This window comes from Xiphophorus couchianus, chromosome 22 (genome assembly GCF_001444195.1).
Source record: "Xiphophorus couchianus chromosome 22, X_couchianus-1.0, whole genome shotgun sequence".
Classification (NCBI taxonomy): domain Eukaryota; kingdom Metazoa; phylum Chordata; class Actinopteri; order Cyprinodontiformes; family Poeciliidae; genus Xiphophorus; species Xiphophorus couchianus.
Window position 1 is genome coordinate 17,613,490 of NC_040249.1, and position 17,545 is coordinate 17,631,034.

Genomic DNA, 17,545 nt, shown 5'->3' on the forward strand with positions numbered 1-17,545 from the left:
ATATATTTTTAGCTGTGGATGCATCCTTTACTACAAACGATGAAGAGTTCACTAAAGGGATGCTATGCTATTGTATTCTAAACAATAAAATGTACATTTTCTAACTAAAAAATATATTTGCATCTTTAATTATTGCATATAAAGATTTGAATGAAAAATCTGCAGAATGTAACAATATTTTTATCCAATTAATCATCAGTATAATCAAATACTAAGATAATTGTTAATAGTTCAAGAGGCACAAATGAAAGTCGCAATAAGAATTAGAGACTAAAGTTGATTCTCCACAAGAGAAAACACTCTTACTTCTGTCTGCAAGCAAACACGTCCTGACTTCAACTTTCTGATGGCCACTTTGCCTTTTCTAGTCTTCAGAGTTCTGGTGTGTATCACTTTCAGTTCCCAGAACACTCTCCACCTTCCCTTATCTCACTCCCAGACCCAGCTCTCCATCCTCCTGCCTGAGCTGCTTCGAGTTGGGCACCGGGCCCAAAATCTGGGAGCAGCTTCACCCGCCTCCCCACCTCGCTGCCCTTTGCCACTGCTATCGAACAGTATAAGAACCAGACCTTCTCGGACTGCACTTAGCTCAGAGGCTAACACTAACCAGCCACAGATGTTTACACTGGGAGGGAAGGGGCTGGGGATGCAGTCTCACTCAATAAAACTTGCATCTCTCCCTCTTTGCTTTTGTGTCGCTCTTTTTCTGACTCTCTCTCTCTTTGCAATCTGCAGAAAACCCAGGGGAGCTCTTAGAAGTGTAAGCTTGACAGACCTGCTTTTTGGCTTTATTTGCTTCATTCCCAGCTCTCTCTTTCTCTCTCTCTGTGCAGTGAGTCACCTGGGTTTCCCCTAAAAAAGAACAACTTTTCTCCTTTCCAATTTCTTAAAATGGCCAAACTACACAGAAAACGTGAGTCTTGACTAACACAGACCCAGATGCTATTTAAAATCGGAGGATGGAAGCGTTCCATCTGAGTGCAAAACTCCTTTCATTCATTCAAATATTAACACACCCGAGTCCTTTTTATTTGATGACACAAAAAAAGAGAGAGACACAACCCAGGAGTGGAATTTCAGCAGCAAGAACAGACAGGAATATCTCCAGGTAACAACTCAGCAAACAAAGCATAGGCATACACTGGAGAAATTAGTAGACAGAAATAAGCTGGGAAGTTTGCGTCCCATTTGGAAATATACAGAACCTTGCAAAAGTATGTTTGCCACATTTTGTCCCGTTACAATCAGAAACTTCAAAGAATTAATAAGGATTTAATGCAACATGCATTTTTTTCGATCTCTTTTTCCCTTACACCCATGAATAAAATGCATTGCACTCCGACAGGACTACCATGGATCGCCATATTTATGCACGGTGGGAGCAGCATCATGCTGCGGGGACAGGGAAGCTAATTAGAGCTGTTGAGAAAACGAATGGAGCTAAATAAAGAGAAATCTTGATAGAAACCCTGTTAGAGGCTGCATTAGACTGGAGACAGGAAAGGAGGTTCGAATTCCAGCAGGACAACAACCTTGAGCCGTACAGCCAGAGACACAGTGGAGTTGCTTGGACTGAAGCATATTCATGAATATGAAGAATGAGCAAAGAGTTCAGACTCTAGATGTGCAAAACTGATAAGGGACTTCATCTCAAAAGACGTCTTTTGCTTTTAACGTGACAAAATATGAAAAGTTCCATGGGTATGAATGCTTTTGTGAGGCAAAATGCATCCAACAAATGGAAAACTGATTTTTTTTTTTTTTTTAATCTTTTTGTTTTGATTTGTTTTGTTTCATGAACCTGGGAAGAATCAAATTGTTTCCAATCGCAAAAATCTCAAATATTTTGCTCGATGCACTATGTGTGGTCCTCTGTGAGCTCATCTACAGAGTGACAACACTATGCAGCACATAAACCTCTGACATTAAACTGCTCTGCAATACCTCAAACAGTTTAGTTTCTAAAAAAAAAAAAAGGAAACATCTCGGCCTCAGACAAGAACTCGGGGCGGCTGGAAAGTCAGCAGTGAATAATGCTAATAGAAGGCAGATCTGCTGCAGCAACGTCCTGCCAGACAAGCAAGCACATCGGTGGATCATGTTTTTAAGCCTGCAGGCCCCCTTTTCGGGAGGTCTGAGAAGTGGCAGGTCACTATATAGTCTAAGCCCTTTTAAGAAGGAGCATACCAGAACTTAGTGCAGCTCTACAGATCCACTGAGGGAGCAGCTTTAAAAACACTTCAGGGAGACAGAATCATAAAACAGCTGAACAGCCTTCTTAACGTGGCTAAAAATTCATGAAAGTGCCTCAGAAATCCTTTGATAAATATTATGCTATATAGACAAGCAACACCTCAGCTCAACGGCTTTTCTAAGTATTTAAATCATTAAAAAAACTTGTTTTGTCTTATGAGAAGTCATGGGCTGAGCTTTGGCTGCTTTTGTTTGGACTGATTCATTTTAACATACTTGTTTGTGGTTAGTTGGTTAAGAGTGGTGGAGGCTGTGCGCATTTTCTCAGGCCGACTAACACAACAGTATCATTATGTGCCAAGTGGGACGGAACATTCCTCGAACCTTCAGGGTTTTACTCTCCCACAACCAGCCAGCGGGGGTGGTGGTGGGTTAACCCGTATGCAGGCATGCATATGAAACAAATAAGGAGACTGAATCCAATATCTGGTCAACTAGGTGCATATAGCATTAGGGAGGATGTGAGAGATCAGCGCAAATGTCTGCAGCCCTCATCCAAGCCTCTCAATAAATGAAACGTCAACAAAAAGAGAGAGCAGCCGCTTTTCCTGCACTTAACAAAAACATCTGACGTGCGTTATTCCTGAGAGAGAAACTGACTGAGGATGAACTGCACGGCTTTTTTTAATAGAGCACGTTTCTCCTGTGCTGGATGCTTGAGCCCATTAGCAACAGGATCAAGGGTTAGTCAGTGAAAAATTGCACAAGGAGATCAGACACTTAAACACGCCACAGTGGGGAGAAGCTGAAAAGCATATCTGTACTCCCCTCTAGTGGACAAAGAAAAATCCTCCAAGAAGAGAAGAAAAGCTGTCCATCCTGCTTATCCTTACAGAGTCTCAGGTGCCTCTCTCAAAGCATTCATTGAACAGGTCGCCTGTTGTTTTTATACCTGACATAATGCATTTCAGAAAATGATTAATCGTTTTATAATGTTTTTTTAACACAGACAAGGTCTAAATTTAATTTGTAATCAGCCTCCTTTACTCAAATACCCTTAAAAAAATCCACTGCAAGCATCCAGACCTAAACCAGTTAGTAAAATGAGTCCAACTGTGTGCAATTCAATAAAACTCCAGCTCTTCTGTGAAGGCCTCAGAGGTTTGTTAGAGGTCTGCATCACGAAGACCAAGTAACACAGCAGACAGGTCAGGGATGAGAAAAATTTAAAGCAAGGTTAGGGTTTAAAACATTATACCACATTATAAATTCTCACAGAGCACTGTACAACTTATCATCTAAAAATGGAAATACTGTGGCACCAAATGCATTCCCTTCCAGCTAAACTGCCAGGCAAGGCAAGGCAGGTCAGTTGTAACCGAGGCAAAATGTGATCCTACATAATATTGACTGGTGCTGATTATTTGTATACAATGAAGACTGAATAACTATCCACTTAATCAGGCACTACTTTGTTTCCCCAAATCAAAAAGATATTGCGTTTACAGGACAAAAAGTGGAATGGTCAAGTGCAAAACGTTTGTCAGTTATCAAATGGTGTGCACAAAAGCCATCATTTTGGGGTCAGATTATTTTTTATTTATTCTTCATTTTGAAAATATCATCACAATTTGAGAATTTGTAACATTAACTCTGCAAGTTAATGGATAGATTTGTTTTTGCATAACAATGTCTGAAAATTGTATTAAATGTGATAGACATCTGCGACAGACTGGCGACCTGTCCAGGGTGTACCCCGCCTCTCGCCCGGAACGTAGCTGGAGATAGGCACCAGCAACCCTCCCGACCCCATTAGGGACAAGGGTGCACAGAAAATGGATGGATGGATGGATGTGATAGACATGCTCCCTAAAATCATATTGATTCATGGTACACGGGGCCTTTGGGGTTTGACTTACTCTACCTACCTTAATGACAAACTTGAAGGGAGACATTGCTTCACACCACCTGACAACAAGAACACAGCTTGAATTATGTCTAAAGTATTGGCCAAAGATCCTTACAAATACCTTTAAATGACACAAAAAGGAAATTACTTCTTCAGAAATTTAGTGGAGGACAAACTAGCACAGATTTGAGAAACCTACTTTTCAGTAAGCTGAAAAGTAGTTTGTAGTCGTGAAAACTACTTCTTGTTGAAAATCTAAGATTTAATCATATTTATAGAAAAAAAAACAAGACAGGGTAAACTATTTTTTAAATACTACATAAATTATGCTTATTTTAATTATTCAAAAAAAAACTAAAAGGGCATCTCCAATGCTCTTAAACCGGTCTTTAGGAAGTCAAACATGGACTGAAATAATCCACAGTGATTGCAAAGTATTGAAATTATATTTTTTATATGCATAACATTTAAATGTATAGCATTTTAACACCATTTTTGCAAGTAACCCACCTTATTAGATGATCCAGTTCTAGATTCTTCTGTAAAATGTGCACCAAGTTGTTCTACACCGCTTACCTTTAAAAGACAAAAAAGCAAATTACTTCTTCTGAAATTTAGTGGAGGACAAACTAGCACTGATTTGAGAAATCTAAGTCCTGTGTTATTTTTAACACAGCCTCAGAATTAACATAATTTACATAATTGTCAATATATGCATATAAAAATTCACACAGCTTTTTTGTAGCTTTACAACAATAGTGAACCTCAGTATTTCAGAGGTAACAGGTCCAAGAGGCGTCACTCAGGCCTCTGCGTTGTGACTGCCTTGAGCTTTCTGGGGATCTCTAGGTGTTCTGGGGCCAAGAGGGATACACAGTCTCTCCAGTGAGATCCAAGTCTGATACAGGGGACTCTTCCAAAGGGACACACCCGGCAAACCAAAAAAGGAATGACCAGGTGGAGTCCAAAGCAGACCACCTCAGCTGACTCCTTTCTTCTCAACAAACCTGTTTGGACGTTTATGCATTGGATCTCAAGGTGTAGTCCTGGCTTGACAATCTAAGGGTCCCCTCTTTACTTTTTGCAGATCAAAAAGTAAAGAGGGAAAAGTAGTTTGTAGTCGTGAAAACTTATGTGGAGTATAAAGGTCAGCCTAAAGTCATGACCTTAAGGCTGTGCTCAAGTAGTGTGAAGGGGCTGAAATGAGAGTCAGCTCATATAAGTCCAAGATTTCCAGCAAGAAAATGGTGGACTGCACTCTTCAGGTCAGGAGTCAATCTCTGCCTCAAGCAGAGGAGTTTGCGTATCTCATTATCTTCTTTATGAGTAATGATGGAACATTAGATAGATAGACTGACTGGAGCTTTGCCTGAAGAAACATAGCCACTGCTTTGTCATGGTGAAGAAAGAGTTGAGCTAAAAGGCCCGGTTCTCTATTTACAGGTCCCTCTCGGTTCTGACTCTCAACTACAATTATGAGACATGGACGATAACAGGAAAAAAAACATATGAATCCAGGCATAAGTGGATAAAATTGGATGGTTGAGCTCAACCTGTAGATTGAATATCAAACTCCATCATCAAGGCAGAGAGACAAGAGGAGGTGTTACTCTTCTGCACTAAAAATAGTCAGAAGGGCATCTAAAATAAAAGTTTTCCAAATCGTTCACTGTGATTTAAAGTATCTGCAAGCAGAGAAATATAATTCAATCTGGGTTTTTATCAAAATTGCTCATTTGCAAGTTATTACAAACAAATGAAAGACTTTGTAATTTACAGACTGTTTCAAGTATTTATTAAGCCGTGAAAATAAAGTGAATCCAGGTTTGGCTATTGCTATAGTTTAAATTTTAAACAATTAAAGTTGTTCAGATTCCCTAAAAACAGGCAAATAGTCCTACAGTAACGACTGCTAAACGCAGAACACAAAAATGCTGTGAAATTTATCTACAACCACTGGATTGGTTTAAAATTATGGGAAATACAAATAAATGCAAAAAGTATTAAGAGTGTCATAAAGTGGCATGTTACAATTTTAAATTCAAACCTCGAGTATTTTATTTCCTTCAGTAAACAACTAACTTCAAAAACGACAAATCGCTGCCATTAATATATATAAGGTTGTTACTTAATGGCATCAGAATTACACACTATTAAATCAGTCAAACAAAACATCGTTAAAGTGCGATATATGTGAAAATTTCATACCGCCAAACGTTTTGAACGAAGTATGAGAAAGCGCCTGGAGATGACGTCAGTTTATTTTGCTGTCCACCAACTGCCATAAATATGAGAAATTGTTTTTACTGGGAAGATTCGCAAAACAGACCCTAATCAAAATATAAAATAATGCACATGAGTTATATTTTCACTCTTCTGTGGAAATATAAATAAGCGAGTAAAATAAACGAATCCGCTTGAGGGAATTACTGTAAAATGCGACGGGCGGTCACTGAGGACCATGGAATCAATACGCCACAACAGCCGCCATATTATAAGTGGCAAGCTTACAAGGCATCTAAACACTGTAACCGCTACCATGGAAACGAGTGGTGTTCGTTTGGTGCCTGTTGTTCTTTGCTACTTTGTCTGTCGTTAATTTAAATAAAATCGCAATTTTATTTAAAAAGAATAAACTTTTTAAAGCACTGCAATATTTGTTAATATGTTTTAAGCATGTATGTAAAACCTTTGCATTTTTTGCTAATGTTTCAGTTAGGCAGTGTTAAGAACCACGAAGTGAGTAATAGCGAGTTGACACCCTTACATTTCAAGCAGCATTGATGTATATAGCGAGTTATTTACGTTTAAATTAACCTTCACTGATGCAAAATGTCTCGACTCGTGAAGAAATCTCCCTCTGTCTGTACGGATCTCCCTCTGAACAGCTCAGATGTTTGTAACAAACTCCGCCTGATGAAGGAGCTTCTCAAGTCTTCTTACGGTCCTACTGCCAGGCTGAAACAAGTTCATAACGACATCGGAGGGGCCGTAGTGACCACCTCCACCTCATCTGTTCTCCTTCAAGCCATTTCCTGTTCTCATCCCATCATCAGTCTGATAAAAGGCTCCATTCTGAATCACGTCTCCCGGTACAGTGACTGTGGTTTGTTCGCTTCTGTTTTCTGTCTGTCTCTAATTGAAGAAGCAGGGCGTTGTGGCCTCAGGAAAGACGTGATGATCAGAGTATACAAGCACCTTCTGTCTCTCTGCACTGCTCATCTACAACAAGAGGACTGTGGTTGTAAAGTCAAGCTGGACTTTTGCAGCAGCCGGAGTTTGATTACTTTAGCTCGCAGTGTTATCGCCAGCAAACCGACTTGTGTGCTTTCAGAACCAGAATCAGCCCACATCAGCAGGCTGGCTGTTCAAGCCTTCCTACTGACTGTTCCTTGCAACATCCCAGATAAAGTCCGGCTTGGCAGAACAGTTACTATCCCAATAGAGGGACACTCTGTGCTGGAATCAGCCGTGTTTTCTGGCCTACTATTGGACACGCCTGAAAACATTTCCCTTGGCAGTCTTTGTAGTCCACTGCGTATGGTTCTGTTCAGTGCATCTTTGGCTGGAGATCTTAGTGAACTTGGAGATGGTAGGATCGAGGTGCATCAGGGTGTGGACACTGACTCACAGATCCTGGATCAGCTTTTGGAACTTGGAAAGCAGGTGCTTAAAGATGAGGTGAAGTTATTTGTGTGTCAGAAGGTCATCCACCCAGTGCTGCAGCACTACTTGAGATGCAATGGTGTAATAGTCATAGAGAGACTTGGAATCAGTCTCATGGAGCCACTTATTCAGCTGACAGGTAGGACTTTGTGTCAAGCAAATATACAGATAAGTACAAATACAATCTAGATTGCATAATATTGATTAAATGTATAATAATGGTGAAGGGGATGCAAAGCATCTCTGAACATAAATTTTTTTCTTGGAGCTTTTTTTGTACAATAGCTTTTGTGATTAATGTTCTCCCTGTCCAGTCGGTCAGATTAGACAGTTCATTTACTATATAGGGGATTTCTGAATTCAATGGTGGTATCCACTGAATTTTATGTAGGAGTATCAGAGTAAGGGTGGCTAAACTCAAATAAACAGACACATTTCAGATTTTTATTACTAAGCAAAATTTGAGAAAAATGTATAATTTTCTTTTCATTTTACAATTATCCATTACTTTGTGTTGACCTTTCACATATAATCCGAGTAAATCACATTGTAAGTTGTAAAATGACCAAATGTGGACAACTTAAAGCTAATTGCATTCTTTTGGAAGCCACTGTAAGCACCTACATGTACACCCCGTTTCATCAATGTGTGTAGTTTGCAGTTAAAGTACATTTTGCTCCTGGTTTACTTATCTAATAGGTGCTCAACCTGTGGCCACGCTGCACACCACAATCCCACGCGCAGCCTATGGGGAGGTCCATAATGTCAGTGTCAGGCAGTTTGGATCCAAGACAAAGATACATTTACACCCTGCTGGGAAAACAACCACCTGTACCATGATCCTCTGCCACAGGAATGAAACGATGCTGAATGAACTGAAGGTAAGATAAAATAGAAACTAGAGCTGCATTGTTGGTTTTAATGCATAACATAAAGGAAGTTAAGGATGTAAAATGCATGGTTGTACTATTGTTCTTCAATGATACATGCCTCTTTGTGCCTGTGTTCTAAAACAATATTTTTAAATGCAGCTGGTGTGCCAGAAGACGGAGCATGTGTTGAGGCTCACTCTGAGGGAGCCGTGTGCTTTACTCGGAGGTGGCTGCACTGAAACCCACTTAGCTGCTTATATCAGATACCAGGTCAAAATCCTTTCCATTTATTCATTTTCCATTACCTTTACTAGGGCTGCACAATAAATCAGTAATAATATATATCATGATAGGCACGGGATCAATGCCAATACATAATATATCTGATAGAATTTTCAATATATAGAATATTCACCGAACTCTTATCCAGAACCACACGGCATTCTGGGAGATGTAGGCAGAGGAACGATTTTAGCCACTCAGCCTCTCACAGTTAGCTGAGCAAGGTGGGTGACATCTATTAACTCACTCACTCTTTGGTTACCTAGCAACAACCTACAGCTGAGTAACTTGTGTAGTATCAGTTTAAGGTTTTGCCACCCTGCCTCATAACTGCTTAATTTAAAAAATAAAAAACAGCATGTAGTGAAAACTGGATAAAAGAGAAAAGGTCACGTCACTAGTTTGTCAGTATCTCAGATATTAAAATTAAAAATAGACATCACCTGATCCGAAACGCTTATATTGTGATATGTTTTTCAGCCATATCTTCTAGGCCTAAAGTTTACATTAATCTTAGCTTTTGTAATGACAATATCTTCTTTTACAGAGCAAGAATGATGTTTCGGAGTCTTCACCTGTTTTGAGCTGCTCACAGACAGAGTACCTTCTTGCTGCTGAGGCATTCTGCCGCTCTCTGGAGTCGGTGGCCACATCTCTAGAGCACGACAACGGGGCTTCTCTCATCGACCTGACTCACGCACACCACTGGACTCTCCCTTCAGATGTTACAGAGGAACACCTGAAGGACGCTACGGCACTCTGTGGCTGTGGAGTGGTACAAAGCTGCCAAAATAGAAAGTGGAGCTACCTAAACACTGAATATGCAGAGTTCTCCCCGGCACCCTTGTTAACAGCAGCACCACTGCAGCCGACCGTACTTGACTCCTTCACAGCTAAAGTTAACGCGTTAGAAGTTGCCGTGGAAACTGCTAATCTTGTACTGGATGTGAGATATGTAATTCAGGATGTGAACTAACTATGAAGATGTATTATCAACAATGAGATAACATCACAGACACTCTTTTGCGATTTTTTATTTTATTATTATTTTATGTAAACAGTAAATTACATTTTTACTATTATTATTCAGCATGCAGAACACTCTGGCAGTAAATTAATACACATCAATAAAGCATCCCCACTGTAAAGCAAAATGGTGGCACCATCATGCTTTGGGAATGTTGGTCTTCAGCAGGAAGCAGGAAGTTACAACCATCTCTTCCATGGATCATAAAGAGTATTATCCTCAACTCCAACGTCTTTCTAACCATATGGCCAGAAAGAGATATAAAGAGGAGCAGCAAAAGCAAATGAGGATTGGCAGAGCTTGTTAACAACATATGGTCTCATCCAGGACATATTACTGTGGAACATTGTCTCTACTGCCCAGATATTGAGCTGTTAGCATGTCATAACAGCCTTCAGAATGTTCTTCAGTCTTCAGTGAGAACACTTTTCAGATTTATTACAATACTGACTGCTACCAAAGATCCTTCCTGTCCACAGCATCACCATCCATGACAACTTGCTGAAGACACTTTAATATCAGTTACAATATTTATTTTCCCTTTGCAATAAATTATTTTTTTTAATTAAAATACATTTTGAATAGTGCAACACATAAACACAGAACAGTTTTGTTCATGTACTACTGTTTGCAATCAGCAGAGCATAATTGAATATTAGGAGTACTGGTCAGAAGTTTATATGCATTCATCTTGCACTTCGGTCCCTCAGTGTTTGCAGCAGGATGCTGCATATCTTCTATAAGTCTGTTTTGGAGTGTGTAATCTCTATGGTCATCATCTGTTGGGGCAACAGCATCAGAGCAAGGGACAAAAGAGTCGGTGAAAAAAGCTCAACAAGCCCATAAAGAAGATTGGCTGTTTTCTGGTTTGCTCAGGAGATGATGGTGCAAAGAAGAACTTTTTATAAAACCAGGAAAATTTCAGACAATCCTTAGCATCCTCTTCATCATAACAAAAATAGTTTTTAGTCAGAGGTTTCTTCAAAGCTGCTGTAATACAGACTGCTACAGAATATCCTTCCTACCCAGAGCCATCAGCATCTACAACAACTCTGAATAAAATTTTATAAAATGAGTTACAATGTTGAACTACGTAAAGCCTAATACCAGAAATAATGGTAATTGGTCTGAAATTTTATAGTTCCTAGTTCAGAGGGTCAAAGTGCTTTACACTACAATTAGTCATCCATTCATCCAACAGATGGACCAGGGATTTGAACTAGCAACCCACCGTTTACAGAACAAACTCCTGCCTCAGAGAATCAGAACATCAAACTTTTTTTTTTTTAATTGAACTGGTTATTACTCACCTTTAAAAAACTTTAGCAAAGTTTCATGAAACACTGAATGGACTCCCACTGTTTTTCTTCTAAAATGATTTTTTTGTTACTTTTTTTAAATATATATTGACTATTTACAAAATAAATGTCAAATTCTAATTAAATAATACTTCTTTCATCTCTTAAAAAATAAATAAAATTGCAGTTTTAATGTGGGCACATTATATATAGTAAGTTATGAAATTTCCTTAAAAAAAAACAAAAAACATTTGATCCACTGACCAATAAAACAGACCTGAATAAAAATACTAATTGCCTTTACTTCACAGTTTTCTTCCAGTCCAGTCAAGTCAAGTTTATTTGAACATCACATTTTAGCAACAAGACAGTTCAAAGTGCTTTACACCATAAACACATCACACAGTATCCAGTTATGAAACAAGTAATAAACATTACATTTCATCAAATGCCATCATCAAAATCATCACATATATATAAATTAAATATAATCATCAATGTTCCTGTAACTACGAATCAAAGGTAACTCTAACACATGAGGGTTTAGCCTTGATTTAAAGGAACTCAGTAATGCAGCTGTTTTGCAGTTTTCTGGAAGTTGGTTCCAGATTTGCATACATCACTGTATAGTGCATATTGGTGTATATAACATTTAATGAAACAATAGGTTGTTATGAGTTGCTGGACACTATTAAAAGCTCTTTTTTGTTAGTTTGTTTTGGTGTTTATTTGTGCGTACAGTCATTTTGGATTCCTGAATAAAAGATGGCACTCGTACCTGCAATTCTGAGAGCATCCACAAGGCGTCATAAAGCAAAAACAAGATTCTGTCATCAAGGGTTTTGACCTTGAATGGCCTCAAAAGGTTTCAGAATTATCAGTGTATAAAAGATAAATTAGGTGTTAAGAGGGTTGAAACCACAATTTGGATGCAGATTCCTAAAGCCATCTGCCAAAAAAAAAGAGTTTTCATGCTTACTTTCTTTCATGGTCACAAGGGGTTGGTGCCTTTCTCCAGTGGTCATTGGACAGATCCCCAGTCCATCTCAGGACAACACAGAGAAAAACAACCATGGAACCACACCCTCATATAAACAAATTTAGATACCATTTAATCTAACAGTTATGTATTTGAATTGTGGGAGTACCAGGAGAGAACCATGCATGCACAGGGAGAACATGTAAACTCCATGCAGAAAGACCCCAGATAGGGAGTCGAAACCAGCACCTTTATTCTTCCAAAAACGAGAATTTGCAAAACCCAAACATATGCTCAGAAGGTAAATTCAGCTGTTTGACTCAAGTATGATGAAACATGGATGCATTTAGAAGTTGAGGGACTGAAGCTGTAAAGCGGGGGTGTCAAACTCCAGTCCTCAAGGGCCACTGTCCTGCAGATTTTAGAGGTACAAAATACTGGAATGAAATAACTTAATTACCTCCTTCTTGTGTAAATAAGTTCTCCAGAGCCTTGCTAATGACCTAATTATTTTATTCAGGTGGGGTGCAACAGAGGCACATCTAAAGGTTTGAGGGCAGTGGCCCTCCAGGACTGGAGTTTGACACTTGTGCTGTAAAGGATGGACTGGAAACACCTGACTAGATCCTCCATCAGGGGGCAAATAACAAGCACAGATACAATTTGACACAGAATGAGTTTGAGGAAAACATTAACTTTCTTAAAAATAGTAGAGGCCTCAAACACATCCATAAAGGCACAGCAAACATCTGTATGGTACACTGAATTTATAGTCTTTTTCTTGTAATACTGAAAACTCAAAATGGTTTAAAAACCCTAAAGTGCACAAAAATCACATTCTTCTAGTCACAATCACCAACACACACAATTGCATACACTGATACGCAGACAAGTAGGCAACTCGGGGTTAAGTGCCTTGAGCAGTGGAACATCAACATGTGACAGGAGAAAGCTGGAACCTGCATTATTATGTTTTTATGGTATGAAGCACTTCAAACTGTCTTGTTGCTGAAATGTGTGATATAAATAAACTTGACTTGACTTGACTTGGAACCCACAAATTCCCATTTCAAAATTATTACTCTACCCAGTGAGCCACATCTGCCCTCAGGTGAGGAGAGTGTGTTCTTTTTCTTCAAGGCATGAATAGATCAAGGGCTGCATGGTGAGCAAATTGTGGCAATAAAGTTCTGGGTTTGAATTCCAGTCTGCAGGCTTTGTGCATTTAGTTTGCATGGTTTCCCCCTTTATGTGTGGGTTTCCTCTGGGTACTCTGGTTTCCTCAGCACAGCACATCTTTAAAAAGAACAATCTTAAAACTAGAGATCTCAGAAATATGTGTCTAAAATATCATGCGTTTGGTGTTCTAGAGCTAAAACTAGAACCGTTCCCCAACAAAAGTTAATGAGAGGATATTTCAGAAGATGAATGGAATCAAAGCCTTTCGAAACCTGGGGTATTCTTTAAAATGTTCCTTATAAAACCTGTAACGAAGATAAGAGAAATTAGGAATAAAATAAACGACAGTACAAAAACAGGGATCATTAATCTTTTGAAAATATTGTAGGTACTTGTGATGGTAATAGGCTCTTGGTCCAATAAAACAGAGGCTAAAAACAGCGATCGAGAACCCTGGAAGGGACCATGTCACTATGGCATAGCCAAACCACTCCACCAGCTCCCCAAAGTAGTTGGCACCAGACACATATTCAAATAGGCCTCCTGCAGGAGATTAAGGAGACTGTGTGAGTGCAAGCCCATTTTGGAGGACAGTTTACTTGAGTTTAATCAGGGTCATACCTGCTGGAATTTTGTAAACTATCTCTTTAGGTTTCCTCAGGTTGCGCAGAATGTAATCGCTGTGTATATTAATGGCCATTCCGATGTAAAACACCACTAAGCCTGAAACAACATGCAACACAGCTAACATTTCACAAGTCATCTTATGTTTAAAAAGGATTTAAGATGAGAGGGGGGAAAAAAAGAGCGTGTGCTTACCAATTGTATAGCGGTAGTCAGCTGACCATTCCTCATCAAACTGGGCACAGTGCAGCAGATAGTGACCCTGCAGAGAACCGTTCAACAAGCAGAAGAAGCCTGCTGTGGCCATCACACTCAGAGGGAAAGGCTGTCCTCTGGTCAGAAGGGAATACACAAATGTCCTGTGATAGACAGACAGATAACAGAAACAGAAGGTAGACCAAGAGGTAGAGGTGTAATGTTACTACAGCTCATATCCTGGATACGTTCAGCCATTCCTGAAATCAAGGTCAAAGAGTTTGGAGGCAGAGTAGGTAGGCACAGAATCCAAGTTGTTTGAGGTCGAGTCTGAAATGCTTTATTTGGCCAGCAAATTAGCCTGACCTGAACCTCGAAGACAATCTTTGGAGTATTGTTGGAGGAAGTTGAGAAGATGCAGAGCCAACAATGTTAATGAGCTGAAGGTTGCTTTCAAAACAATCTGGGCTTCCACAGCAGAGCCACAGTTTGATCACTTCCATGTTAAGCTTCACTGATGCAATAACTCATACAAAAGGAGAACCAATCAACTATTGAGTGCAAATACAGTTCATGACAATGTTATAAGAGAGTGAATCAGTAAAGACCAAAATTGAATAGAAATAAACACTTGAAATACATCTTATGAATTTACTGTCTGAGCTGATTTACTGAAATAAATTAACTTTTTCAACATTTCAAGATACAGCTGAATGTAAATGACTTTCCCATTGCTTGTATTGTCTTTCAGGTAAGATAATAGAAGTTTTCAAACATAAACAAGGTCATATACAAGCCCTAAAACCCCAGTACCAGGAGCAGAGCTTAACTTTTTCCCCTACACTCATTACTGCACGCCCCTCCAGTATTTGGCATCAACAAAAATGTCAGATTCTTGGAAGCTGATAAAAACCATTAGAGTTGAGCAGGAAGCATCTGAGTTTATGTCCAAGGGCTGCGGGACAGATGTCAGTGACCAGAACCTTCATCAAAAAAAACATTGTACAGAGCTCTAGAAATGGCAAAAAATATATATATTTTGGTAGTTCAGGGGAAAAAAATCAGTAAAATGTGTCTAAAGTTGGTGTTCTTTTTTTTTTTTTAACAATAAACAGTAAAAAAAAGTGGAAGTAAAAAAAAAACTTATTGTTTTATTGTAATTGGATGAAAAATAAATGTGGGTATTAAATAATACAAGCACGTAGATATGTAAAAATAATTTTATTATGTTTAGTAAGTAAAAACACAGGAATCTGTTTTGTAAATGGTGCCAACTTGTGCCAATGGGAAACCACCTGGGAATTTTTTAATGAAACCTCTGTAAATTTGCTCTAGTTTATGTCAGCTGCATCAATCTGTGCACAGGTTTATATTTCTAAAATATAAAATATATGTTGTTTATATTTCTGAAAGGTTTATGTACTGTATAGTGCAAAAATATTCTGGCAAGGGACAAAAAAAAAAATCTAAATTATTTTATGTCATCCACATTTTTAACTAAACCAGTATCCCAAGGGTTCGCTTTATTTTGATACCAAGATTATTTAAATACTTTGCCATTGCTGAGTAAAACTAAACTAGATTTGGAAATGTTATTTTAAAGACATACTTCAGAAAACCCTGTGAGGCTTATGAGGTTTTATATGTACTCTTAGCATCCTAAATTAAACCCCTCTCTTTGCTCTTACCTGTGGAAATAGTGCAGACAGAAGGTCTTTAGCAATATGGCTCTCCCCATAGTAGAATATTGGCGTGAAAGGTGCATCAGCAGCAGCGGCATCAGAAGAGCTGGCATCTCCTGCAGGAACCAGGCAACTCTGGCAGGGACCAGAATAGCCAGAGCGGTGGGTTTCATGTGGCGTCCATAGGAGGCCTGTGCCTTCCTGTGATTGATCAGGTGAAGAAGTCCTGCCAGCAGCATCCCACAGCTCAGATAGTTCACCACACTCTCATAGCAGTGCATCTTGCAGGTCTTGTTCTCCACACTACAGTAATCCTTTCCAGTTCTGAACTAATCCTGAGTATCTGTTTAAAGCTGAATGGATGTAAACAGCCTCTCTGTGACTCCTCCCAGAGAACACAGCCAAAGTCTGTCAGCCAGCTTGCTGAAACATGAAAGTGTTCCCTTTTTCACAGCTTATGTACATATTTTGCCTGAGGCGAGGTTATGATTATCCCGCCCTCCCGAGCACAAATTTAGGTTTTGCAGCAAACCCGGCGCAACAGCCATGGAGTCATCTGTGACAGATGACTTCTGGTAAGAGCTTGCTTCATGTTAAAACTCCCTAAACTATGAGTCCATCCAGTTAAAAAGCTCACAAAGCAACCTGAGCAAAGAAAAAAATATGAAAATCTGATTGTTTTAAAAGATTTATTTGTGCATTTGCACATTATTTTCTAATTGAAATGGGACCAAGTGGTTAAAGCTTTTTGATCTCCTCAGCAAATGCTTGGATTACATGAATGTGGATGAGCAAATCGTTGGCAGGCTTGTCATATTGCATAAACAGGACTAGATCTAATAGATGAGAAAAATGGAAATAACTGAAACAAGTTCAAATAAAAGCTGAATAGACTTCAAATGGTGAGAAGCAATCTGATTTCTACAGTATGGCTCACAGGAAGCTACAGAGCTGAAAGGATCATTACCTCCTGTTGTTGGAGATAATAATCATAAATTTTCTGCCAGTTGTGTCAAGGATAATGCAAATGTAATGAGATTGAACTGGAGTGCTTTTGAACAAGTTATGCTTCTTTGTAAGTGCTTCTCCTGGTTGGTGGTGCTGTCCTGAGTACACAACCCCAAAAATTAGATCATCACTGAAAAGTTAATTTAATTCATTCAATTTAAAGAGTGAAACTAGAATTTCATAGAGACCGATAACACAGAATGATTGGTCTAATTTCTAGAGCAAATGTCTTAGTATACTTGAGACAAAAACCTATGAGTGACTATTCAGCAAAATATAGGAGCATGTTTTGAGTAAATAATTCCTTAATATTGACAGAAAAGCACTAGTTCTGCTGGCAGATTATTTCACTTACAACATTGCAAAACGTTTTGTTATAAGTGAAATAGTCGGCCGGCAGAAATTGTTTCTTTTTTTTTTTTTTTTTTTTAAATCAACCTGGGCTAATTAAGGAATTATTTAGTTAAACAATAGCACACTTGAAATCAGACAAATCTAAGATATCTGAAACTAAATCAAAAATACTTCATAAAATGTTTTTGCAGTGTATATTTTAGGTGTCATGTCTTCATTTAGAATACATCTAAATGGCTAACAGTTAATGAAAACCCAGCATTTTGACTCTTAAATT

At 38.8% G+C, this 17,545-nt stretch overlaps 3 protein-coding genes across 4 annotated transcripts in view; 1 reads left to right on the forward strand and 2 right to left on the reverse strand.

Annotated features, from left to right (window-relative positions):
• The window catches only part of slx4ip (SLX4 interacting protein), a 49,437-nt gene extending 42,840 nt beyond the window's left edge, over nucleotides 1-6,597 (reverse strand). The window contains exons 1-3 of the mRNA XM_028006475.1: nucleotides 6,311-6,597; nucleotides 4,613-4,678; nucleotides 4,122-4,161 (exon numbers count right to left, since the gene is read on the reverse strand). Of these exons, the coding sequence (XP_027862276.1) occupies nucleotides 4,122-4,148 (27 nt within the window). The 5' untranslated portion in view covers nucleotides 4,149-4,161; nucleotides 4,613-4,678; nucleotides 6,311-6,597. The remainder of the gene's footprint in view (nucleotides 1-4,121; nucleotides 4,162-4,612; nucleotides 4,679-6,310) is intronic.
• A 244-nt stretch (nucleotides 6,598-6,841) lies between these two features.
• On the forward strand, nucleotides 6,842-11,903 carry mkks (MKKS centrosomal shuttling protein). The gene is made up of 4 exons (XM_028007628.1): nucleotides 6,842-7,907; nucleotides 8,468-8,649; nucleotides 8,800-8,910; nucleotides 9,470-11,903. The coding sequence occupies exons 1-4, from the start codon at nucleotides 6,935-6,937 to the stop codon at nucleotides 9,896-9,898; spliced, it is 1,695 nt and encodes a 564-aa protein (XP_027863429.1). The 5' UTR covers nucleotides 6,842-6,934; the 3' UTR covers nucleotides 9,899-11,903.
• LOC114138402 (3-oxo-5-alpha-steroid 4-dehydrogenase 2) lies at nucleotides 11,530-17,265 on the reverse strand. 2 transcript variants are annotated; one of them, XM_028007630.1, is made up of 5 exons: nucleotides 15,913-17,262; nucleotides 14,225-14,388; nucleotides 14,027-14,128; nucleotides 13,798-13,948; nucleotides 11,530-13,710 (listed from the first exon to the last, which is right to left on the reverse strand). In XM_028007630.1, exons 1-5 carry the CDS (start codon nucleotides 16,185-16,187, stop codon nucleotides 13,644-13,646), a joined length of 759 nt encoding a protein of 252 aa, XP_027863431.1. In that variant the 5' UTR covers nucleotides 16,188-17,262; the 3' UTR covers nucleotides 11,530-13,643. The 2 variants fall into 2 exon arrangements, with proteins under 2 accessions (XP_027863431.1, XP_027863430.1); XM_028007629.1 differs by having other exon boundaries at nucleotides 11,530-13,948; nucleotides 15,913-17,265.
• Nucleotides 17,266-17,545: the final 280 nt, after the last annotated feature.